The sequence below is a fragment of the Lactuca virosa genome, chromosome 9, assembly GCF_052849685.1.
Source record: "Lactuca virosa cultivar CGN04683 chromosome 9, Lactuca_virosa_CGN04683_v6, whole genome shotgun sequence".
Taxonomy (NCBI): Eukaryota; Viridiplantae; Streptophyta; class Magnoliopsida; order Asterales; family Asteraceae; genus Lactuca; species Lactuca virosa.
Window position 1 is genome coordinate 5,476,878 of NC_136434.1, and position 26,095 is coordinate 5,502,972.

The 26,095-nt window shown below is 33.5% G+C and overlaps 3 protein-coding genes and 1 long non-coding RNA gene across 4 annotated transcripts; 1 reads left to right on the forward strand and 3 right to left on the reverse strand.

Moving 5' to 3' along the window:
- Positions 1–1,756: 1,756 nt before the first annotated feature.
- Positions 1,757–4,253, reverse strand: LOC145138898 (uncharacterized). Its single transcript, XM_079072906.1, has 3 exons — positions 3,464–4,253; positions 2,273–2,589; positions 1,757–1,972 (listed from the first exon to the last, which is right to left on the reverse strand). Exons 1-3 carry the CDS (start codon positions 4,251–4,253, stop codon positions 1,757–1,759), a joined length of 1,323 nt encoding a protein of 440 aa, XP_078929032.1.
- A 9,958-nt stretch (positions 4,254–14,211) lies between these two features.
- Positions 14,212–14,864, reverse strand: LOC145140832 (protein SENESCENCE-ASSOCIATED GENE 21, mitochondrial-like). The gene is made up of 2 exons (XM_079074206.1): positions 14,692–14,864; positions 14,212–14,571 (listed from the first exon to the last, which is right to left on the reverse strand). Exons 1-2 carry the CDS (start codon positions 14,748–14,750, stop codon positions 14,355–14,357), a joined length of 276 nt encoding a protein of 91 aa, XP_078930332.1. The 5' UTR covers positions 14,751–14,864; the 3' UTR covers positions 14,212–14,354.
- Positions 14,865–18,527: 3,663 nt separating this feature from the next.
- On the forward strand, positions 18,528–19,675 carry LOC145138584 (uncharacterized). The gene is made up of 2 exons (XR_013721613.1): positions 18,528–19,115; positions 19,403–19,675. It is a non-coding gene; the product is annotated as an uncharacterized LOC145138584 (long non-coding RNA).
- Positions 19,676–23,184: 3,509 nt separating this feature from the next.
- LOC145137961 (protein SENESCENCE-ASSOCIATED GENE 21, mitochondrial-like) lies at positions 23,185–23,904 on the reverse strand. The gene is made up of 2 exons (XM_079072103.1): positions 23,736–23,904; positions 23,185–23,635 (listed from the first exon to the last, which is right to left on the reverse strand). Exons 1-2 carry the CDS (start codon positions 23,771–23,773, stop codon positions 23,416–23,418), a joined length of 258 nt encoding a protein of 85 aa, XP_078928229.1. The 5' UTR covers positions 23,774–23,904; the 3' UTR covers positions 23,185–23,415.
- Between the last annotated feature and the right edge of the window lie 2,191 nt (positions 23,905–26,095).

Sequence of the window (26,095 nt, forward strand, 5' to 3'; positions counted from 1 at the left end):
TCCAGACTTTACCTCATCACACAAATCATTTTCCTTTATAATAGGTAATTTCCTACTCGAATATCGACATGATACATCGATTGGCTAATTAGACTTGGTGATTGTTTTGATTTAAATTCCCTTTTCACACAAAATGTGGTTTTGGAGATTGAAATATGCTTCATCTGAATCCACATAAAAAGAAATAAATACTCATTTATATGCGACCTTTAAGCACTATATTATCATTTTTTTGCCAAATTCTTCATTGATCGATGTCCTTTTTAAGCATTAGGTTATAAAATCAACAAACTTCAATGACCTTCTAAAGAAAGAACCATGGTTATCTATGTATGATTTTGGGGAGATGCTAGGAAAGGTTGGAAGGAAAAAGAAGAAACATGATGAAAATATATAAAAGGGCATGATGTTTCAAATGAACATGTTGATGAAAATGAGATGTATTATGATTCGAAATCTATACATATACCATGTTCGCTAAAGTTCCATATTTTTCTTCATTTTCCTCAATAAAGCTTTTTTTGGTCATTAATAAGTTGATTCTTTATATTTCATTTTTCTAAACTCATCATAAATAATGATCTTTGTTTTTTCATAGTTATCTATTTAAGTAGATGAAAATTCTTCTATAATGTTAAATCAGAGGAATTGTCAATTCAGAGACATATCACAAAATTCAAAGCTTTATCTATGGTGTTGATGTATCCATACGGGGTTTAATCAAATTAATTTATATTTCTTTTATTTCTTATCAGTTTTTTTATAATTCGGTCACGCATTAGATGTTTGTCTCTAAAAATCCAGCTTTTCCATTCATTATATGTTTGTACATCTTTACTAGATCCAACAGACGGAATATGTTCCGTCAATACGGGTTTGTTACTTGAAACAAAGTTAGTTCATAAAGCTACTGTACAACATGTTTTAATCAATGAGTCACATCAAGTTGTGATAAAACAAAAAACAAAGATCATGTGGATCATTTGTGTTAAATATTATTGTTCTAAAAAAACAAATTTCTCTAATATAAAAATTAAATATTTTTATTTAATAAGTTTGGTTAAAAAACTCAAAAAATGAATCTAATTAAGATTTTTTTATTAAAATTCCACCAAATACAATGCCGCGTGTTAATACGATATGTATTTTTTTTATATTCTCTCGCGTTTAACGCGAGTCATAATCTAGTTATTTATTAATAATCGTATTAATAATAAATATACAAAATGTGTCAACTTGATAAATGTGTGATCCTATAGGATCATATATTATTAGCAATGTTACTCAATGATGATTCTTGGGCATACAAATTCAACATGCAGATTTTACATCAAAATGATGTAATTCCCACCTTTTTGAAGTTGCAAGAGCTATTAATATTCATATTGTCTCGAGGTGTGCAACGGGTGCAAATACCTCTTCAAAGTCAACGTCTGGTTGTTGTAGATATCCTTTTGCAACAATTTTGCCTTGTACTTACTTATTAATCCATTTACATCTCTCTTGACTTTGAACACCAACTTTAATCTAATAATGGTTGTGTGACTCCGTTTTGGAACCAATTTCCACAATCCATTTTTTCAATCTACTCGATTTCTTCTTTCATTGCTTTCATCCACATTGGATTATCTTTGGCTTCTTGGTAATGTGATGGCTCATCTTCATTAAGTGCAAGTAGTAGATCGAGATTTTCAACATAAAAGTTTATCTCTCAGTCATCATATCTCCATGGCGTTTGACCCACCTGATTTGATCTTCACAACATTTGAAGCTCGTGATGCTCGACATATTCATTGATTGTGGGATACTGTTGTGGAATTACATCACTACCGTCACTTCTGTTGTTGTTACCACCTAATCTGACGCCACCTTGTTCCGGTGTTTGAGTAACTAGTCCGTCTCCGGTGTCGACGAGACTTGACCAATGCACCCAAAACATCCCAGGCTTCATTGTAGAATCACATTTTTCTTCCTAATTCCAACTTGAATTTTCGTCAAAAATAACGTCTCGTGATACTCTAATTTTTTTGTTTACCGGATTGTAGAGTCGCTATGCTTTGGTTCCTAGTTCCATTCCAAATTGCACTATTTTTCTGGAGTGATCATCGAGCTTCTTTATATCTGGGTCTACGATTTTTGAGTAGGGAACACAACCAAATACTCATAGATGTGCAATATTTGGTAGTTTTTTATTATAGTATATCTCATATGGAGTCATATATATTAACGCTCTTTTCATAATTCGATTTATTATATATGTTGTGTGATGTACGGTTTCACCCCAAAAATAATTAGGAACTTTCTTTGCTTTTAACATGCTTCGGGTCATCTCGAGAAGGGTGCAGTTTCGTCTTTCTACAACGTCATTTTGTTGTTGCGTGTATGGAGCCGTAAGGTGCCTCAACATTCCATAACCATCACAAAGATTACCAAACTCATGAGATGTAAATTCACCGCCTCTATCCGTTTGGAGTACTCGCATATTATTTCCGGATTCGTTTTCTACCTTCATCTTGAATTTCTTGAAGTAGTTTATTGAATCGCTCTTTTCCTTCATTAAATAGCACCACATAAAACGCAAGTAATCATCTATTAACACAAAAATGTACCTATTCCTGACATTTGTTGGTGGAGAGATCGGTCCACATAGATCTCCATGGATAAGTTCTAGCGTCTTGTTAGCTCGGTACTGAGAACTCTTGGGGAACGGTTTTCGGGTTTGTTTTCTAACTAGGAATGACAGGCATAATTGATTGTTTCCCATGATATTTGGTAAACCCATGACTAACTCCTTTTTGCTCATTTTAGTGATTGTATCGAAATTGGTATGCCCAAGTCTAGCATGCCATAACCACCCTTCATTGCTAAGCCGTCTATGTAGACATACCGGTTTCCCAATTGTAATTTTAGTTTTGTAAAGCCTATTCGGTGATATCTTTACTTAGAATATGAGTGAGTTTCGACTATCAAGTATCAGTAAATAGTCGTTCTTCATGGAGACTTCACATCTGTTTTCCGTTGCTTGGCCTAAACTTTAAGTTTTGGAATATAATAAACATCGTTAAGTAGTTTTTGTTTGCCACTTTCTCCTTCAAAGAGTATAGACCCTTTGCCTTGAATCTCGACAAATGAATCATCACCGAACTTGACTCTTCCTCCTATTCGTTTGTTGATTTCTGTGAAAAATGATAGGTTTCCCGTCATATGGTTATTAGCTCCATTATCTAGATACCATATGTTTCCGTCACTATCTTTTGATTTGTATCTACTTGGTATCACACGATCTTCATTTTGGAGTATAATTTCATAAAGAGTCTTGTGCATAAGCAAATGTGGGTTATGTTCTTCCCTTCGTCCATATGATCCTTGTTTTGTTTTGCTTTTCATTCGGGACATTGTGAAGCAAAATGACCAAATTTATCACATATATAGCATTTCACTTTAGATTGGTCTTTAGTCTTACCTTTTGATTTATCGGAGTCTCCGTTGACCGGTGTTACAGAACGATTTTGTTGTTGATGCGAATTATTGTGGCGACCTCCACCTCCACGACCACCACGTCCTGCTCCTCGGCCACCTCTTCCTCCTCGGTTCGATTCTGAGCCCCGGTTTGATGTTTTGATTTTGTGAAACATCAATTTGCTTTGATCACTTGTTGGTTCAACCTTACAAATGCGTTCTTTAAAAGCTTTTAAATAATCGACTATATCTTCGAAACCAACTGTGTTGAGATCGAGAACTTGTTTAATCGAAGCAACGATGTGAATGAATCTTCTCAGCAAACTGATAAGGAATTTCTTGACGAGTTTTCTTTCGCTTAGGGTTTCACAAAGGGATGCAGATTTTGATGAGATGCCTGACCGTTGGCTTGCAAATTCATCAATAGTGCTTGATTCCTTCATCTTCAAGTTATCAAACTCCGTGATTAGAGTTTGTAATCGTGCTTCTCTTACCCTATTTGCGCCAAGGTGACGAGTTTTAATGGCATCCCAAATTTCTTTAGTCATACTCATTGCTCCGACTTGCAAAATACGGTCTTCGGGAATTGCTTGGAAGAGAACTGTAATAGCGATGTTATTCTTCTTCGGGTCATTCGCTCCTGGATCGACGACATCCCAAACTTGATGTACGTTTAAGATCACCTTCATACAGATTGCCCATACAGTGTAATTTGTTGCTGACAACATCAGAACATGGAGCGACAAGGATGAACCTTCCTTTGTTTTGGACATTCCTGGATTTGGTCCCGTCATGATTGGCGGATCACTATGATGTTATCTAGCTCTGATACCAATTGTTGTAAATAATTGGCAAAACACGAAAATAAGAACACGAGGAAATGAGAATTATACTTATTATAACAACGAAACTATCTCAAAACTTTGCTACAATCAAATCTATGTAACTCTCTTGTCCGATATGATCCTACTCGATCATATGCATCTATATATAGGTAACAATTAGAATCCTATTTGATTACAAAATGTCATAAATAAAACGTGTTTGTTCCTTAAGCAACCGGTTTGCTTGAACTCTAAGCATCTTCTTAGAATTCTTTATTGCCCAAGGAAAGATCCTTCCTACACCTCATCGTGTACGGAAGGGTAATTTAAAAAATTGTCAATATGTTTCGTTTTTGTATTAAATCTTTGAAAACTATTTCCAAGAATAAAGAAGGGCTTTATATTGTAACTTTAACCTACAAAAATACCATAAAAAATCAGAAAAGTTTGTATATACTGTAATCTACAAAAATTCTTAACTGCTAAAATATGATCTACATGAAGTAAAAAACAAACATTTTATAATGTTAAAAATCTTCGAAAACATTTCCAATTTTCCATAGCTAAAAAGACGTTTAAGTATGTAAAATAGTGTTTTTTAAACAATTTTCACTCAAAAATTGATATGAAAACGAAGAAATACAAGAAACAATATATTTATCATGTTGCGGCCATATAAGGTTTTTTCACTGCCCAAACGATATTTTCTCGGTATATTGATGATTTCTTCTTCAACGAAGAGATAAGAGAAAAAAATATATTTATCACCAAATAAGGTTTTTTCACTGCCCAAACGATTTTTTCTCGGTCTATTGATGATTTCTTTCGCACACAATCCTCCCTAATAAATATTTTATTGCCACATGTCATCTTCTCCTTTAATTTGCCACATGTAATTTATTTATTGGTTCTATTTTATTTTTAGTGAAAATCATTGACTTAATTAATTCAATACATTCTTAAAATAAATTATAATAAATTCCATCAAAGTTACGTCTCAACATATTTGTTTTCCTTTTTTATTTTCATTATTTACACAAAATTAACTTTTTTCAATTTAAACTTATTTTTACATAAATTTGTATTACTTTGTATTCATTTATATACTTATTCATCAAAGCTTTTTATACATATAAAATTATTACTTTTTAAATTGCCTAAGGTTTACAAGTTTATATTTTTTTAATAAACCCGTGTAATACACGAGTCTCACATCTAGTATCTATATAATCAATGACTATTTTGGACATTCGGCAAATATCTAACTCTTTTAAAGAAAATTACGAAATGAAATTAACCTATTTTATCAAAAAAAAAATCTTTATCAAGAAATAAGATATGCATATGTAAGCAAAACCATCCTTTTTAATACGTCTAAAATATCAGATTAAAAGTTTTAATCATTTATTAAATTCATAATTACAATACTCATATTTATGATATATCATATTCTAAGATATAGGCGCGACAACTGTCGAATTTATTAGGTGTGAACATTATTTATTCAATGGTTTGGTGATACCATGGCAATGTTCATAATTTATGTTACGTGTAACCTAACTATCCAACCATACAAGTCGACCACTCACTTATGATTACTTTTTAATATTTGATTATGTTATTGTTATCTTGTGGCTTTATTGATTAACGTAATTTTGTGTTCTTAATATTTTATGCCCAATTATTATGCCAAAGTTGTCTTGGAGTCATTACACTATTGTTTTTAAGAATTGAATCAAATGTGAAATTTTTTGTTTTTAATTATAACTTTAGTTCTATGTCTTTTGTTCATATTATTAAATGTTCTGATTTTTTAAGATGATCCACAATTTTCTTATTTCTGAAAGGAAATGGGTTCTCCACCGGCGATGTCCACTGCGGCTCCACGATATTGTGAGATTTGGAGAAGATGGCTCAACTTTGGCGAATATATTAAATAACTTCTTTTATTATCATTTGATTGAAACACCCAAGATTTGAACTTAAAACATCTCCAATGGGGTGCCTAAGTGTACCACCTGGTTTTTTCATAACATGTATTATTTCACGAGATGTGAATGTTAAGAAGTGAGTAAATGAATAAAGCTTTGAGTTGCTTTCAACTGAGAAATGTTATTTAGCAAATGATAATTGAGGATGTTGTATATCTTGTTGAGAGGATTTCGTAGATATGAAGATCGTCGAAACAGAGTTCGTATGAGAAAGTTATGGTCGTTTGAAGATTGAGATGATAGTATGTTGCTATTTTGAGAAAGTCAACGGAAGTCAAGTCAATTGTCAAACTTTTGACCACCACGACGTGGAGGTATGCTTACCACAACATGGCAATGAGTGAGTCATCGAGACACGTGTCAACCAGTGAATAACACGTGGCAATCTAATCTCCACGACGTGGAATGAGTTGAGTCACTGAGACACGTGGCGGGAGAGTGTGACACGTGGCAAAACCATGCTTCACTTGATCTACACGACGTGACACACATATGGGCACGACGTGGAGATGCCTATAGTATAAATACGAGAGTCTTTTGTCATTTTGAGGGGTTTTTGGCACACGTGATCGAAAATGTTGTTCGGGAGTTGTTCTCGGGTGATAATGTGACATCCCCTAATATTCAGAACCGATTTAAACTTTTTCTTTACGCTTAATGTAACATCCTATTTCGAGAAGTTTCTTATTTCAGGATTTTGGACAAAAAATGGATCAAGTAAAGGCCTTGGGCTTCAAGGGTAGGGTTTAGACCCTATTAGATGTTGATAATATTGGTTATGCAATTCGATCCCTTGGTTTGTGTTTTGGAGTCAAAGGGTAAAATGGAAAAAGCGATGTTTTGGACTTCTTTCTTAGAATAAGGATTTTAGTTCGGTAGTTTTAAGTTAAAAGTAATTAGATAGGATTGTGGGGCTCTTCAATACCTTTCCGTGCATATAAAGAACGCTGAAAACGGAGTTGTTACGAAGAAGTTATGGTTGTTTGAAGTTAAACTGGAGAGTCTGGTAGTACGCTAGGCGTACACTAGGAGTACGTTGGGCATACTAGGCTGAAGAAGTCGCGTTTTTTAGGTTGTTATGCTGGGTGTAACTTTAGGTACGTTGGGCGTACCACCGCTGTGTGAAAACCATATTTTCGTGGTTTTGAGCTCTATTTAAGGTCTCTAACCCCTTGGGGGTCATTCCTATCGTGAGCCTCCACCCTCTTGGGCCTCTAACTCGAAACACTTGCCTCCTCTCACTTATTTTGAGCTTTGGCATCATTTATGAGCTTATTTATCCATTAGAAGGTGGAATCTTGAAGAACAAGGTGGTAGAAAAGTGTATGGAAGAAGGATTCAAGCATAGATCCAACAAGCTTACATCATTTTTGGACCATTATGAGTAAAAAGCTTCAAACTTGCTCATTAGTTTCATAGATCTTGTTAATCATCACATTTGTCACTTTTTGGTCACTTTAGTGCATAAAGTTTAGATCTTGAAAGTTTGCGACCTTGTTATAGATAAAGTTGGAAACTTTATCCATCTACACATCATATTGATTCAGATCTGAAGGCTGGAGACTTAGACTAATGGATTAAGTTGAGAAAGATGCATTTTTTGTCCTTTTGAGACTTAAAGACTAGATCTTGGTTTTTGGACCATCCTAATGGATAAAGTTGGAAACTTTATCCATTATGGAGCTATTAAGAACGATAAAAATGAGATATTGGTCCTTATATCCCTTCCATGCAAGAGTCATGATGTCTTAATGGATAATTAAGTTAGGGTTTTAGCTTTTGGGCTTTGTCTAGCCATGGAAAGTCGTAAAGGTGGAAACTTTATGACTCATAATGATGTTATGGGTCTAGATCTGAGTTTGGACGAGAGGACTTTAAGGAATAAGTTCTTAATATGAAGTTTTGGATTCAGACGGAGTACGCTAGGCGTACCAATGGGTACACTGCACGTACTGAGTTAGAGTCACGTGGTTTTGGATGAGATGCGACTACGCCCACATAGTAGCTGAGTACGCAGGGCATACTCAACCATCTTGACCTTCCCTTGAATTTTTGACTTGCTGACTTTGAACTTTGACTTGGGGTTTGACCAAGTTTTATTTAGGGGCATTTTGGGTATTTTGAGCAGTAGTTTGATACTAAGTTATTGTTTGTTGTATAGGTGACCTGTAGAGTCTGCAGTTGGAGTTGTGATCTATTCAGTTATTTTTTCAGACTGTGAGTTGAGTTTTCCTCATTGTACTTATGGGTCGAAGGCACCAATGTCGGCCAACTGGATCATGTATCCTGGTATATTGGATTGATGTTATGCTGGTTATATAATAAACTGGTAAATCTGTATGATTAGCTGTGTTCACTGAGCATGTGTTAGATTGGTAGATCTGTATTATTATATGTACTTGTTGGTTATTGATTGTTATTGTATATGTCGACATGTTATGGTTAGTTGGGTTGAAGCGATCTTGCTTTGTGTTGAAGGACAAGATACAAGAGGCGGTCCGGATAGACTACGAGGCGTTCCAGTCAGGCCGAAGGCCCGGAGAGCGGTCCAGATAGGCTGAAGGCATGTGCGGCAGTCAAGTCAGACTGAAGGCTCATATATGCATGTTGTTATCTGTATTAGTTGTGTGTGGTACTTTAGGGAACTCACTAAGCTTTGGCTTACAGTTTAAAGTTTTTGTTTCATGTACTTCAGATGATCAAGGAAAAGCAAAGGCGTGATCGTGCATATTTTTCTGATTTATGATATTTGATTTTGGGATACTCTGATCCGTGATTATTACATTTGGGAACAATAATTTGTAAATGATTATGGGTTTTGGTTAGATTTTAAAAATGGAAATTTTACCTTGATTTTTGGGATGTTACACTTAAATAAATTGAGATGAAGAAATTCTCAGTGTAGTAAAACATTTTGAGATAACAGAAGTTATTTCGTTATATTAAAACTCTAAGGATGTCATCGTTCATATCCAAACATACATTACAACGTAAATACTAAAAGGTCCTGAAATACTATAACATGCACATCTCTTTATTTTACTTGGCATCCTAATTAGACTTCTAACACCTTACATCCGCTACCTATGATGCAAATAAAATGAGTGGGTCAGGTTTGCGAAACCTATTGAGATGCATATGGTTTTCAATCCCATGATATATTAATGATAATATATAATAACATTCTCGAAACAAACATTATAGGTATAATGTGACATAAGATCACCTACCCTGCCCAATCGATTCTCAAAAATCCTAAAGCAATGATTATCTGAAGGAATCATCCTACCTGATAAACCATTTGAGTATCTGGTTGACTACACAGCTAGGGGAGTCCATGACCAATATAAGTCATATAAAAGAAACCAATGTTCATATCTATTGATAAATATGGTATCCCAATTTATCTACGTCTGTGGGTTATAAGTCCACACTAGCAATGTAATTCATTAGACCGCCTATAATAGTCAAGTGTTGTCATCTACTCTGGTCGATGACCCAAACATACTTTCCAGCTGTCTGATCTTGACCCACCATTTCTGGTCATCCAAAAAGAGGAGGACTACTATACTCCATTATGATCTCACAATTTATCCCAGAATGAGACCTATCCAATATTAAGCTTATTTGGAACTAATTACCCTATATAAGTCTATAACTATTCCAAACTATCTAAAGGCAATTTAACATAATTCCTAATAAGCAGTACTACCATTGTTATACAACTAGCACAGGGTATACTTAATATAATTAACATTTAATAAATAATTTTATTACATTATGCTCTTGAAGGTAACTATGCACTCACCTAACAAAAGTAGGTGACCAGAGGTTAGGGCAGCGCTTCGCCTTAACACTTTATCCTTTCAAAAGACCTATATGTACATAGCACTAAGTCTTAGTCTAGTTTCATAATCCTTGTGACTATATAATGATAGTTTAGATTCCTCAATAATATCAATGTCTAGATATAGATCTATCAAGTAAGGAATAACCAGGTAGGATCATATTAGAGGTAGGGTCCGTTTGGTATACAAAGTATATTGCTTGGAAATCCCACTTTAAACACCTCACTAAATCCAAACTAGACATCACTCCAGTAAGTAGATCAATCAGTATAATGACTTTGGATTTACTGATAAATCTTAATTATAGAATCATAATAACGACTATGACAATAATTATAAATCACACTTAAATCAGAGTAAGTTTAGCTCAACATACAGAGTATTCTGATGAAAACCGAGAATTATGCAGGCAGAACTTTGACCCGAGAGCTTCTAATTGCCGGTTATTTGACACTGTAAGGCCTTGATAAAGTAACGGATAACTAGGGAGTAAAATGGACTAGAGATATGATATAAATCAAGAGGTTTCTGGGTGAAAGAGATGGAAAATGAGGCTGGAAATCGAAGAATATATAGGGCTGAAAAGTAAATGCGCCCCTCGCCTCCTGTCGGTGCGCGTCGCGTAAATGGCCGGCATGGTGACGAGGCCCTTCTGAGTGGTGACACATGGCAAGGCTGGAGTGGTTCTTCAGGGCACGTCGTGCAAGTGGTCAGCGTGCGCGGCTGTGCTGGGAGAATTCTTATTTCTTTAAAAATTCATATATTTTCCGTATGAGTTCTGTTTTCGATGAATTTTATATCCACGCATAGCTATTGATGAGATATACAACTTTCATTTAGATTATGTCGGCTAATTCTCACTTTATTTTTAAAGTTATATTTTCAACCGACTTAGACTGCTAAAGTCCTTATAAAAATCATAACTTTCTTATACGATATCCGTTCCCGACTATCTTTATATCGACGGATAGGTATTGACGAGATTTTCAACTCTCATTTAAATTGTTTTTCCTAACAATCGACCGATTTCAATTTCGGTTTCTGAGTCGTATACTGTTGTGCTGAAATTTCGAAAAATCATAACTTTCTCTCACGAAGTAAGATTTGGGTGTTCTATGTATGCACGATTTCGTTTTTTGATTACTACAACTTTTGTTTAGAATATTTATCCAAAATAACCTTTTATTTTTAATTTATATTTTAGCCATATTTATTACGTTTTGACGTAAGATTTCACACAGATATCACGTAACTAAAATTTACAAAATTCACACACACACACACACACACACACACATATATATATATATATATATATATATATATATATATATATATATATTTGATTAATTTACTTTTATTTAATCTTAAAAATTCATAATAGTTAACCGACAAGGTTACAGATTGATAACTAAGTCTAGCAGGAATGACGGGCATTACAGATTATCACGGATGAGATATATCATTGTACAGGAGAAACGGTGTCGAGTTACGGGATACGTTGAAGTATCTTTTACCTCGATAATTTGTAATTATGATATATGATTATTATTGAGATTCGATAGACCCGAGTATTTTATGGGTTTTCATGATATGGTGCTGTTACGAACCCATTGGTAAAATTTTTGAGAAAATATCATGATTAAATATTAAATTTGATTGATGAGGGTTATAAACCCCAATATTTGAAAATTACCTATTAAAGAGAGATTTAGCTCTTGGCTTACAGATTAAGCCTTTTTTTGATTATATAATGAGATTTGATTATTATTGTGACAAGAGGTCACAAAATATAGCTAGTATTGAGTTGAGACAGATTCTGAGGAACTTGTTACTTGATAAATAGGTATTACCCTATACGAGTTGATATGCAACGAAGGATCAAAATTGAGATTGGAATTAGTCTACTGATTAAGCAGGTGAGTAACACTTCTCTAACATCCGCAGTTGTGATATCTGTTTTACGCTATTTGTGTAATTTACTATGATCTATATATGATTGATTATTAGAGAGAATTTGATATTTGATGAGAGATTGATATTTGAGAAATAGATTATGATCAAGAGATTAATTATTAATTGAGAAAGATCATGATTGTTAGATCGAATATAATTGAGAAATTAATCATGCTTGATAGATAGATCCGATTGAGAAAATGAGTATTGAGAATTTGATCATGATTTATGAGATAGATCGTAACCGAGTGATTGATCACTACCGAGAAAATGAGAAATAGATCTTAATTGAGAGATTGATTATCATCGAGAGAAAGAGAGACAGACCGAGAGATAGATCACATTGACAGATAGATCCTTTTCTGAGAACTTGATTTTATTAGATCTGTGATACATGATGTATATGATTTATATGATTATGTGATCTATGTGATTTTATGTTACAGTGGTTGTTACTCATTAAGCCACGAGACTTATGTTTTTGTGATGATCTGTTTGCAGGTAGATTATTGTGACCCCCAGCTCGATCCTATATTTGAGGCCAGTACGATCCTTGTGACAGCTTTTTGTATACCAAAATGCTAGTGTACACCAAATTTTTTTTTATAAACTTTAAATGATAAAACATAAATTTTGGGGTATACCTTATATGAAAACCTCGGCGTTACAGTAAGATTTTCCCGGTTAACCATTTCAAAAGAAAAAACAATGAAATTGTATTTTTTTCCTCCCAACTGTGATGACATATCAACGACATATCAATTTTTTTTTCCTCTCACCTCTAAGTGTGACAACCCTAAAGATACGAAAATGTCACACAATTTGGTACAAGTATGTGAATACATGGTACAAGTTGAGGGGAGAAAAAACAGAAGGAACATTAGCTCCTTCAATCCATGGTGGCTTCAAATTTTCGGGTATGGTACCGGACATGGCAGAGACCAGGAGACGTCAATACTTAGCACCTCGAGCAATATTGTCCACTCTAATATTCTGTTAAAATCTAATTTATTTTCATATAGATATGCATTATGTTGGCTATTTTAGTGTCACCATAACATTTTGTGTAATTGGAACTTACATGTGAGCTAAGGGGCTTCGTAATTTGTACTCTAATATATATTTAGGTACGTGCGGAGTGCATGTATGTATAAGATCGAATTAGAAGCCGGTTTGACGACAAGTCAGGGTCCGGGGGAAGCGCCCCCGGGTTCGAGGTTTCCAAAGGGGCAGCGCCACTTTGGCGGGGTCTAGGGGCAGCACCCCTAACGGGGTCCAAGGGACAAAACCCCTGGCTGGGGTCCCGCTGCCAGGTCAGTGGGCGGGGTCGAGGGGCATCCCCAAAAAAACTCTTCGGATTTTACAAGTGGGTACATAGTAGAAAAATCGAATTCTTGATGGTGATTATGGTAAAACTGACTAAGATCGTCAGTTTTGAAAATTATTGATTTACTCATTAATTCCGGATTTACTTGATTTGTTTCCAAAGAAACCGATGACGGCCAACCCTAAAAACGAAAGCCTACATCTCGTTTTCTATATAAACGGCTCTTCTCCTTGAAGGGGTACTCTTTAGCTCTCGTTTTTCTTCATACGAACTCAAAATTATCTAGTAATTTGACTTACGTTTTCTATGTCTAGAATCGTTAGTGTCCCCTTGGGATTATCCTCTGCTGAAATTCTTGTAACCCGGGCATAAGGTAGAAATATGAGTTCGGAAAGTGTTTACATGATCCAATGGTATCTCCACTATAAACCCTATCCAATTTCTAACACATTACAGTTCATTAACAATATAATCCTAATCAATTTTTTTTACAGTTCATTAACACTATTAATTTGTTACCAATAAAAATAGTTGTAAGAATGATACATCATGTAAAAATGAAATATTCCGATAGAAGCAAATTGTGTCAATATCACAACAAAACACCTAATAGACGTCGGATTCCCAAAACAAACACTGGCAGAGATTATACAGGTACAGAGTACACGAAATAGATAAATGTTTCAAGTTCAGTGGAATAAGAAGTAGCCTACTTCCAACACGAATGCGTTTACTAGTATTTAACGTATATTTTTTTATTAATGGAATGATTCCTATCTTAGTAACAATAATATTGACCGGCCAAATGAAAAACAAATCCTTCATTGCTGCTGAACAAAATCAATAAGTTTCTAAACAACGGTGCTATGTGTTTTCGGATGAATGGTATTAATCAACTTCACTCATCTTCATCTTGCAACTTACAAATCCATTTTCAATGGCTTTAATTTTAGTGTCGACGATTTTTCTGTTTTGACAGTAGTTCACGGAGCTCAGCGGCGTCAACCTGGTTTATTTGGCTTTCTGGCTTGTAGTAGCCTGTAACGGGATCTGGAACCCATGGAGTCGATTTCTTCGATTCCTCGCCTCCTTTCTTCATCATTCCAACTCCACTTCCTCTCAAGGTTCCAGATACACTCCCCTGTGTTGCGGTCGCGAATCCACGTCTGTTAAAATCATTCAAAACATACTGATTAGATCTCCAAAGTTTTTAATCTCAAAAAAGTTTTCTACAAATTAATAAAGCTCACTCAAACAGAGATGATTCAATGGTAAAGCAAAATTACCTGGCAACAACAGAGAGTTGATCAACGATCAAGGATGAGATAAGCTTGGCGTTCGCCATTCCACTGACTACGGATCTGCGAAAATTAGACTGAGTTGAATCGCCGGAGTAGAGAAACTTCGGGAAGGAAAGGTTTTTGTGAAGAAGAAGAAGTGATTGATGAATTCAGAAGACAAGACATGGGTGATTATATAGAGTGGAAGAAATTGGAAAGGGTCAAGTAGTGCCTGACACCTGGCGTCCATAACGCGGGCGAAGAGGCGTATTCTTTTTTAACGCCAAACGGGCAACGACTCATTAATTATTTTGAGTTTACAAAGTTTTTGGTCAACGTATGCTCTAAAGTTTTTTACAACAAGATTAGTACTGTGCATAACCTATTGTACTTAGAAACCAAAAATATAAAAAAAAACAAATTGTGTATAAATACGTGGTAACTAAAACCTTAAACTTGTGTTTTCAAGTGCTCTATAATTTTTTCACAAAAGATTTCCTACTTTAAATAGAAATATATTATTACAAGTTACGACTTGCAACCAAACCAAGATATAAATGTATTGTTATTTAATTTATTATTATTATTATTATATTGTTTGGTCCTTTTGTTGCTGATATCTGCTGTGGGGAATCGGAGAAGCAACTTGGTGCGGGGGAAGGAATTTGGTGGCGGCGGAAAGATTCTACGAACTTGCATTGAAATGTGTGTATGGGGCCATAAGCAATTACACCACTTGTGTTTGGTAAACGTCATTTGCATTACGTCTACGTGTGTGTAAAAAATGGAAGACCTGAATTCGAAGTAAAAAAAAGTAGCAAACCCGACAATTATTTACACGTATTTGATAAGGTGACCAACAAACGAGTTGAATGAGTTTGGTAAAATGTTAAAATTTTGGATTAAAAATACATCTGGTATACCGAGGACGATATACATCGCGGTCTATGTGACTATGGAAAACTGTCGTGCACACCACCCCGATGATTCGTGGTCCTCCGTGTTCGTGGTCGTTCGTGTTGCATACAACGGAGAGCAACGGCCAATTGAATTTGATTTGCAGTTTACTGCTTCTAACGGTTAGTTTATAATTTTTTATTTTTTTTAATTTTTACCTAAATAAAAAATCATTATAAACCTACCATATAAATACCACGATACACATTCTTCTATCTCACACAATTCTCCTCTCACAATCACACAGTTGTGTTTCTTGATCTTTCGAAAACCATGGCTCCCAAAATGCAGAACGGAGGAGGAAGAAGAAAAGTTAGCAGTAACATGAGTGTCGGTTTCAAAAGACGTAAGTAGTGGTGTGTCTAGAGATTTTTGGGAAAGAGTTCAAAACATTTTCCACAATTTAATGGGTTGTTAAAATCGTAATAATTATGAAATATGTTCCAAGTATCGCGATATAAGGGTAAAATGTCATAAGTTTGCCGGAATTTATAACTCTGTTATAAACAACGGAATATAGTTTTGTGGCCATTCATCAATATAAAGACAAACCATAGACCGTTTACATACCTCAAAACTTGGCTAAAATTTAAAAATTCTCCAAAATGGATTACTTAAAAAATGAGGTTTAAAAAACTAGTTTAAGTTGTTTGTGTTTGTATTGTTATGGTTTTTTTTTTCTATTTTATTTTAAGTTGTTTTTTAAATTAAGGTCATGTTTTTTTTATTGAATAAAAAACCAGTTTAAAAAAAATATGTTCTTATTGTATTTTTATTGTATTTTTTAATTAAATTTAATTAAAAATAAGGTGAAGTGGTGTGTTTAATGATAGATATCTCATTGTTAATGGTAGTATTGTGGTGATAATGTGACTCGCCACTGTAATGGTTAGTGATGGGTATAACGGATCATCTTAGGTTAATATGTCATGTATTTTGTTTATTTTTAATTTGGAACTTAGTTTTATAATTTATGTTTGTTATTTTATGAGTTGTTTGTGTTTTCGTATTTTGAAATTAAATAGGAAAAGTACTGGGCATCTAAACAATTAAAGAAATAAATAAATCATACATATAAAAAAAATATCTGTTTTGGCGTATGTCTTGATGAACATATTATTGCTTTATTATTTAATCAAGAACCTCCGACACATAAAATGCAAAATAATACATGGTTGTTATATGTCGACAAAATGATTTTTTTTTCTTATTGATTCTTTTAGATTCATGTCCTCCAGATGCTTCGTTTATAATTGTGGTGTGTGAGAATTGAGAATAAGATGTGAAACTTCTAAATTCCATTATTGACACCGTATGGATAAATAATACTATGAATGCGTTAAAAGTTTCATTAACAATGTTCAATCAACTAAAATTAGAAAAACATAAAAAGTATACTCTTTCCGTCTCAAAATTATTGTCTACAAACAAAAAACACACAGAGTAAGAAAAATATTAATTACCATTAACTTTATTAAATGAAATGACAATTGTATCATTTTGTTGTATTTAATTATATCCCTTTGTTGCATTTAATTCCATGGTAGGTTAATTAATAATAATGGTATTTTGGAAAAAAATATATTTATTTTTAGAAGTAGACTATTATTTTGAAACAAACCAAAAAAGAAACATGAACTATTAATATGGGACAGAGGGAGTATTATTTCACACAAATTTTGGAGTTCTCGATTTTATTAACCATCGAAGTATTAAAATTGTCATTATTTTGCCACTAAATTTCTAAGTATAGTAATTAAGCTCTTAAACTTTCATTTTTACCACAATTTAACAATTGACACAAGCAATTAGGGATGTTCACTATTTGGATAAAACTGAATTGTCCAATTTGACAATTTGGATCAGACTATTTGGTTCAGATATTCGGATTTTTAGATTGGTTTTCAACAAAACCAAATTATTATTTTGGATTTCGGATTGGTTTTGGTTTATATAATAAGAACCGAATAGTCCAAAAAAAACCGAATAAACATTTATTATTATTTATTTATTTATAATATATATCTATAATCATTTATTAATTTTGTAATTTATTTTTTCAAATAGGTTCAAAACGTTTCACCCGATAAAAAAACATTAATATGCATTTTCTCTCAAAAGTTTTATATCTATAAATTATTTAAGTATAATATATCTTCTTAGTAGTTGTTTATAAAATTCACATACAACTAAATAATTTGTTTTCGTTTCTTGTGTAAAGTTGGATAATATTATAATTATATGTCGTTTAAAAATGTTTTGGTTTTTGAAAACCGAATTATAAAAACCGATCCAACCGAATTGTAATTGGATCGGATCGGATCAGATTTGAATTTAGTTTGGACTATTTGAATCCATGTTTTGAAAACCGAAATCAATTTGGATTTACTTGATTGGATCGGATCAAACCGATCCATCCAAACGAACACCCCTACAAGCAATAGCAGGTTCAACATACTACTGCCCTACGTGACATGCGACGCAAGCTAATTCTAACTACATTCGTACACATGATGCTCATATGACATGCACATGAAATGTAAACATATTTTTTTCTCCAAAATTAATTTTATTGGACAAAAACATGAAACTAATAAACTTTAGGGACCAAAACTATAATTTATTCTTTTAAGACAAAACTGAAAAAATAGTCATTGTGGTATGCATTTTTTCCGAGATTGAGTCCAAACCTCGATTTTTTTGGCTTCGTGGTCCTTTTAACCTAGTTTCTTTGCGTTTTTTTGTCCCTCGGTAAAATGAAAAGACTATTATACCCTTGGTATATTTATTTTTTGTTTTTATTTATTTTTATTAAATATTTTATAATTATTAAATATACAAAAGGCCCACCTCTCTCTCCCTCTCTCAAAATACACACACAAACACTTTAATAATTTCATGTTACCTCCACTTTGACGATTTCCAAAGCACAATTTTCCCACTCTTTAAGCTTCCAACTTCTCTTTGAAATGTCAAAATATTTGCGTGTGTTGACTCTTCCCACTAGCCTGAGACGTTTCCGGTGTCGACAAATTTATTTTGACTGAAGCAGACAATCCAATTTGTGTAAAAAAAATTGTGAAGCAGAGATCTACCCTTCCTTCACCATTATCAGACCCCATTCACTAGATCTACCCTTCCTTCACCATTATCAGACACCATTAGCAGAGATCTACCCTTCCTTCACCATTTTCTTACCTTGCTCAACAACAATCACCCACCTAACTGTGAATCAATGGCACTGGCGGTCTAAAAGTTTATCAGATTAATGTGCACTCCGACCACCGTCGATTTGCACTTCGACCCCAATACCTACACCTATTACGAATTAGGGGAGGATTCTCTAGTTGTGATGAAAAACACCCTACCATATAAACCACCACTAACACCACCATCATCGTTTTCAATATGCAATTCAAGAATTTGTATAGATAAGAAGAAAGGTGCACAACAACAATCACCTACTCTCCTCTGTGAGTTTATCTCTCCCTACAACACCCCCTCTTGATTTTTCCCCCTTTATCGGCTCACCCGTTCTCTTTTTTTTCCTTCTCTTACGATTCCTCTTTCTCTCCTTTAATTTATGTATATTACCATTCGAATGGGTTTTTGTGTATAGCCTATATGTCGACGATGTTTATGCATTAATTGTCATTTAAATAAAGTGAATCATGGGTATAACCTTGAGCAGCCGAATTGATTGTTGTTTATCGTCTCCTCTTTCATCACTAATGTTTCTTTGCAACATTGATTTTGATAGCCACTAAACTAGGTCTTCTCAACATCCGTCGGAAATCACTGGACCTCAACCCACTATCATCGAACCTGCACTCTTCTGGTGAATCGTTGTCGGATGTATATCTTGATCTTGTGTATGTGTGTGGGTGTGTGTGTGTGTGTGTGTGTTTGTGTTAATAGTGAAAGTGGGTGAAGATCTATAAGTTTGTGGGTTAATCCAAGTTACAAGAAAAAAGTGAGAATCGTTTGTTTGAGAATGGAGAAATCAAAGGAATCGATTGTTTGCAAGAAAGAATTCGGATCTCTGATGTTGGAATCTGATGTTGAAATGGATTATGAACAAGGTTTGTATCGGCGGTGGATTTGCACAGGAAACAGTAAGAGAGAGAGAGAGAGAGAGAGAGAGAGAGAGAGAGAGAGAGAGAGAGAGAGAGAGAGAGAGAGAGAGAGAGAGAGAGAGAGAGAGATGTGGGCCCAAATTAATTAATTATTTTCTTTTTCATTTAAATTAAATAGAAAAAGCATAAAAAAAATATATCAGAAGGGTATAATAGTTTTTTCAATTTACCGAGGGACCAATACGCAAATAAACTAGCTCAAAAGGACCATAGAGCCAAAAAAGTCGAGGTTTGAACTAAGCCTCGCAAAAAATGCATACCACAAGACCATTTTTGTAGTTTTGTCTTCTTTTAATAAACTTCTGGGGACCAAAACTAATAAACCACCACCACCATCTCTAACAACCAAACCAAAATCCGCAAACTTTAATCAACCACTACACACCAAATCATAGATATTCTCAAGCAACTCAAAAACACAATCTTATCGAACGCCAATAACTCCTTCTTGAGCTATTTTCCAAGTGGATACATAAATGAATATAATCCTCAAATTTGTGATATGAAACACAAAAGGGTTCTCAATTTACAATGATATAAATTAAGATCAAAGAAGATGTTTCCAAGTAATAGGACGGGGTGAGAAAATTACGCCCTTCATCGTTTATGTGTGTTATACTCTTCGTATCACAAGGGTAAGGATTAGGGTTGAGATGGACGTCGACGACTGAAATTATGGATATGAGGAGGAGTGGGAAGGAAAAGACAAATGTGGATGGAAGAGAGGACATCTATTATGGAGGAGGTGTCCATCTACTACATTTTCTTCATCTTTAGAATCCTCAAGTGCATCAAGTTCCTCAATTTCATTAAACACCTCATCTAATTATATAAGGTACCTCAACCTCAGGTTTTGTCATGTATGTTTATACATGTTGCGTTTTATAACTCTCCCGTAGTAATATGAGTGCATTCAATTCAATTGGTGGCCACATATCACATCCATTAAGGGGATTTACTATCAACTTTCAAACATGTGTGTAGTGAATTAGACTACAACTTATTCCTCTACATTCTAATTCAGATAATATATTGTGGCAATGACATGTATACATTTAGCTACCACAATCTACATGCATAACTTTTTGTGCTCAAGTCAACACCATAAAGTGTCAGTAGTAGTATGACTTCATATTGTTGCAGCCCACTTAGAGTTGCTCCATAATACATGTGAAGAATTAAAATTTAAAGGCAAGTATGTATTTCGAAATAAATTACATACAAATTCAAATTCATATATCGCTATTATTGCTTTAGTTTTTAAGCATTCCCTGTAAATAAGGGACATATAATCAAGTCCTAATTATGTCCATTTTTTCAATTGATAAAATAGCATATCCATCACAAACATCTTATTTGCTTCCAACATTGTTATGGGTTTCTTCATAGCATTTGAAATTGCTACAATGAATGATTCCGAAATACAATTCTCATTGACATCACAACACCTATCCTCTTAAAAAAAGATAGTGACCATGTTTTTAGGTCTCTTACCATCAAATGATCATAAGTTAGTGTGTCAATCAAATTATTTTGTGTGATTGTAAATTTTTGTTTAGTTGAGGTATTTGCATCAATCCAAAAGCTTCTTATATTGGACACCTTTGAACTTTTCTTGAAGTTGGCACAAATATATCTAACATATTGTATATGCTCACATTGTAGTACTCTTTCTTTAACTGCTACAACTTGATCATACACATAATTAATGGATTATAAGTTAGTAGATTATAACACATATAACAATTAATATTAGAACCCATAACAGTTAAATATTAAGGTTAGAATACACCTTGTCTCGTTTGAAATTAGTGTCACTTCACTTCCACTTCCATTTAATTCCCATTTCAATTTCATAAGTAGCAATTGAAAAAACCACTTTAATATTTGACAGTGGTGTGTGTCGGTTCGACCGTCGTTTTATATTTGACAGTGGTGTATGTTGGTCTTCGAGTTGTGTACAATCTGGATAACCGGATGAATCATCTTATTCAATTTGCTTTGGAAATATTGGAGTGTTTTTTAAAGGGCTAAATGAAATCCAACCATCCAAGTTCAATAAACCGGTTTAAACGATTATTTACCAGTTTTTATCACAGTGGTTCAATCTAGTTTTTGAAGAAACTGTTTGGATGGATCAATTTAGAAATTGACATAAAATCGATTATTGTTGAACCGTTTTCAACTCCGTTTTCCAGTTCGACGGATTCAACCGGCTAGTTCGAACCGATTTTTATAACATTGGAAAAATATACATTTTAGACTACACGGTGCCCAGTGTACCCCACACTACGGTATAATGTGGTGTGCGGTAAACAATCTGGATAACCTGATGAATCATCTTATTCAATTTGCTTTGGAAATATTGGAGTGTTTTTTTAAAGGGCTAAGTGAAATCCAACCATCCAAGTTCAATAAACCGGTTTAAACGATTATTTACCAGTTTTTATCACAGTGGTTCAATCTAGTTTTTGAAGAAACTGTTTGGATGGATCAATTTAGAAATTGACATAAAATCGATTATTGTTGAACCGTTTTCAACTCCGGTTTCTAGTTCGACGGATTCAACCGGCTAGTTCGAACCGATTTTTATAACATTGGAAAAATATACATTTTACCATGTTTGCTGCGAGTCATGGTTTTGCCGCACCTTTTTTCCTTTTTTTTTTCTTTTTCATTCTTTTTTAATCATTATTAAATCATACTATATATTAAAAATTATAAAATATATATAAAAAATAATGATTTTTAATTCCGTACAAATAAAGGATAATATTGATATATTATTTACATATATTTAAAATTAAAAAAATGATAAAGTAATGTATGACCCCACTAGTTTTGTGGGATGAGAAAAAAGATAACTAGACAATGCAAAAATATGATAAATATGGTATGGTCTCTTATTTTTATAACATCCACGGTGACCTATACCATAGATGTTATCTATTTTATATAGTTGACTTTCTTATATGTTATCTATTTTATATAGTTGACTTTATTTAATACATATTAACTATTGTATTCATGCACAAGTTACAACTAAATACATTTATAGCAATTTACAAGTAATATTAATTAAAAGAAATATAGCATATAGGCAATTTCAACCACTTATGAAAGAAGGTGGCTTGAAAGGCTTTACGTGATACCATTAAATTACTGATTACGAAAGAATTGAAGGAATAAACTTGTTCTGGTGGGATTCTTTTTAGTTGAGTTATATAGTTGAACTTGAAGCTATAATGGGTGGAATGGATCAATTAAAAAGATTATTCTTTTTTAATTTGTCGACAAAACTATTCTTTGATATCTTTGCTAAATAAATTTCATGCATATACTTTTTCTTTAAAGCCGAAAACCTGGAAAAGAAAAGAAACTCACGAAATAAGCATCATAACACCTATTAAACTAAAACTTTAATATTATTAAAAAAAAAAGGATTTTAATTATTAACATTAATGATATGGACAAGAAACAGAGAACGATGACACAACATTCCATCTAGAATCTTTGATTGTTAGTGAACAGCAAACACAACATCATTTGTTGTGATCGGTGATGTATGTCATCTTCCTCTTAAATTCATCTGCGTCTTAATTTTAGTTTCATGCATTAGTTTTTCAATGAGTTTGCTTTACTGTCCACGAGTTTTGTGCTTCAACAGCTGTTCACGGAGCTCAGCGGCGTCAACCTGGTTTGTTTGTCCCTCTGGCTTGTAGTAACCTGTAACTGGATCTGGAACCCATGGAGTAGTCGATTTTTTTGAGTCATCAGCCCCTTTCTGCATCACTGCAGCTCCACTTCCCCTCACGCTTCCGGAAACGCTCCCCTGTGTTACCATTGCAAATCCACGTCTGTTAAGATCATCAAAAAACATAATCAGATACTTAATCTCCATATCAAATCTCAAACAGAGAGAAAAGAATCAGTTAAATGTATGTAACACAAAATTACCTGGCGATGAAAGATGAGATAAGCTTAGCACTAGCCATTTCTGCAAACAAGAAGAGACTGATCCGAAGGAGAAATTTCGAGGATGAAAACTCGTTAATGTGTCTCTTATGGGAGACCTGGTTTGGTTGATGAATGGATAAGAGAAACGCTTCGGGGTATATATAGAGAAACGGTGGACGTCGACAGTGCCCATTGCCCATAACAGTAAGGAAGAGCCGTTTCCGTTTTGTTACTTCCAAATTCCATTAACCTTTTAACGGACATCAAACGCTTGTGTCCACGTGTTGCGTTTGACCTGGCATGGTTGCTTCTAGAGCCGTTAACTTCAAATCACGTCAAATAAAAGTCAGCCACAACCCCAACCAAAGATGCGTGTTTGCTTTTTGTCACGTAAAAAAGTTGATACGTCGAAAGACACGAACTTAACATCAACTAGTCAGTATAATTTCGAACCATTACACCATGTTTTTTTTTATTTTTCCTTTTAGGGATAATTATATTTTAAAACGTCATTGACCCTTATAATAGGGTACTATCAATTTTTTTATAACATTATAATTCGAAATTTTCACTCAATTAAATAAGTGATTTTTATTTTTTATTTTGATGACGTTGGTACAGATACAATTGGATAATTCTGTAAAGTATGATATGTAAGTTTTGTAATATAAATACGTAAATCTATGACAAAATATTATGCATACTTTATTTTTACGTATAATAACATTTTTATAAGGTTTTTTGTATATTATTTATATTTTGAATTTTAGTTACAATTAACTGGTTTGATTTTCATATAAAAGCCCACATATTTTTAAATTATTTTAAGTATTTGGATTATGGTAAAATATTTACTAATTAAACTATATGCTTTAGTTCATCCAATATACTTACTTCCATTTTAGAATATGAATAAAGTGTTTAAAATGCAACTAATAATAAATAAAAATGCCAAAGAAGAAGTTAGTTTCAATTTGACAAGACGCTTCACTTTCACTTAGGACGTTAGTTTCAATTTGACAAGACGTTTCACTTTCACTTAGGACGTGTTTGGCAAAAGTAGTTGTTAGCTGGAAGCTGATAGCTGTTAACGTGTAGCTGGAAGCGTTTGAAATATATAAAATTACATAAAAAGACAATTGATTATAAATAAATAAATATATAAATATATTTTTAAGAGTAATTATGGAAATTGATTTCAAAAGCCCAGTAGCGTTTTGTTAATGGCGTGTTCAACACGAAGCGTTTGAGAGCTTCTAGCATATAGCGTTTGAAAAAACGCTCCGTTTTGAACAGAAAGTCTCGTTCAGCACTACAAGCTTCTAGCATTTAGTTTAAACAAAACACTCCAAATCCAAATGCTACTTCATGTAGCGTTTAACAAAACGCTACAAGCTACAAGCTACCCCCTACAAGTTACCCGCTACCAGCTAGTTTTGCCGAACACGCCCTAAATGCTATATGAAGTAGCTTTTAGATTTAGAGCGTTTTGTTTAAACTAAAAGCTAAACGCTCGTACTGCCAAACGAAACTTTTTGTTTAAACTAGAACGCTTTGTCAAAAGTTAAAAGCTAGAAGCTCCCAAACGCTTCCAAAAGCTCTGTGCCAAACACCCACTTAATAAATAAAGCTTTTAGCAAGGCTAGCGATTTTGTCAAATAAAGTTTAAAATCGAATTGATTGCAATACTTGTCATATATTAATCCTAAGAAAATCTACAATATTTAATTATATTTATAACTTATTATTTTTGTCAAGAATATCTTTAAATATCTATCTCCATTAAAAACATTTTTCAAAAGCTTATTTTTAACAATGGATTGACTTTGTAGGATCATTTAAAGGTTATGGCCCAAATTCATTTAAGGAAAATCTTCCTCTTTTTCTTCGTCTAACAACCTAGGGTTTGAGGATTTGTATCAAATCCGAAACCTACTGATGAAATTGTGTTTGTTTTAGTGTCTACTTTAGATTCTATCAATATTTCACTAAATGAACTTCAATGTTGCTTGATTTTCATATTGTAAGTAACTAGGTGTTAGACATATGTACTACACGTGTTGATTAAAACAAAAGTTAAATATCAATGTATAAACATTAAACATTATTTAAAATAATATTTTGAAATAAATACAAACGAAATGATGAATAAGTAATTTGATCTATTCAATTATTATGCATATTCAATTGAAAACATTGGACTCTAATACCACTGATAGGTTTTATAGGTTACAAAAATTCAAGTGACAGAAAATAACTTAACTCTTAAGTTCACATGCAACGTAATTAGATATATGTTTTTATTATTGGATGCTATAATTTATGAACATCAAAGAACCCTATAGAAACCCTACTTGAAT

Coding starts and splice junctions, on each gene's coding strand:
- LOC145138898 (XM_079072906.1), bottom strand. CDS start 4,253: ATGACGGGACCAAATCCAGGAATGTCCAAAACAAAGGAAGGTTCATCC. Junction 2,590..3,463: donor AGACTCCGATAAATCAAAAG/GTAAGACTAAAG, acceptor TTGTGTTAATAG/ATGATTACTTGCGTTTTATG. Junction 1,973..2,272: donor ATTATTTTTGGGGTGAAACC/GTACATCACACA, acceptor AGTTGGAATTAG/GAAGAAAAATGTGATTCTAC.
- LOC145140832 (XM_079074206.1), bottom strand. CDS start 14,750: ATGGCGAACGCCAAGCTTATCTCATCCTTGATCGTTGATCAACTCTCT. Junction 14,572..14,691: donor CAACTCTCTGTTGTTGCCAG/GTAATTTTGCTT, acceptor TGATTTTAACAG/ACGTGGATTCGCGACCGCAA.
- LOC145137961 (XM_079072103.1), bottom strand. CDS start 23,773: ATGGCTAGTGCTAAGCTTATCTCATCTTTCATCGCCAG. Junction 23,636..23,735: donor ATCTCATCTTTCATCGCCAG/GTAATTTTGTGT, acceptor TGATCTTAACAG/ACGTGGATTTGCAATGGTAA.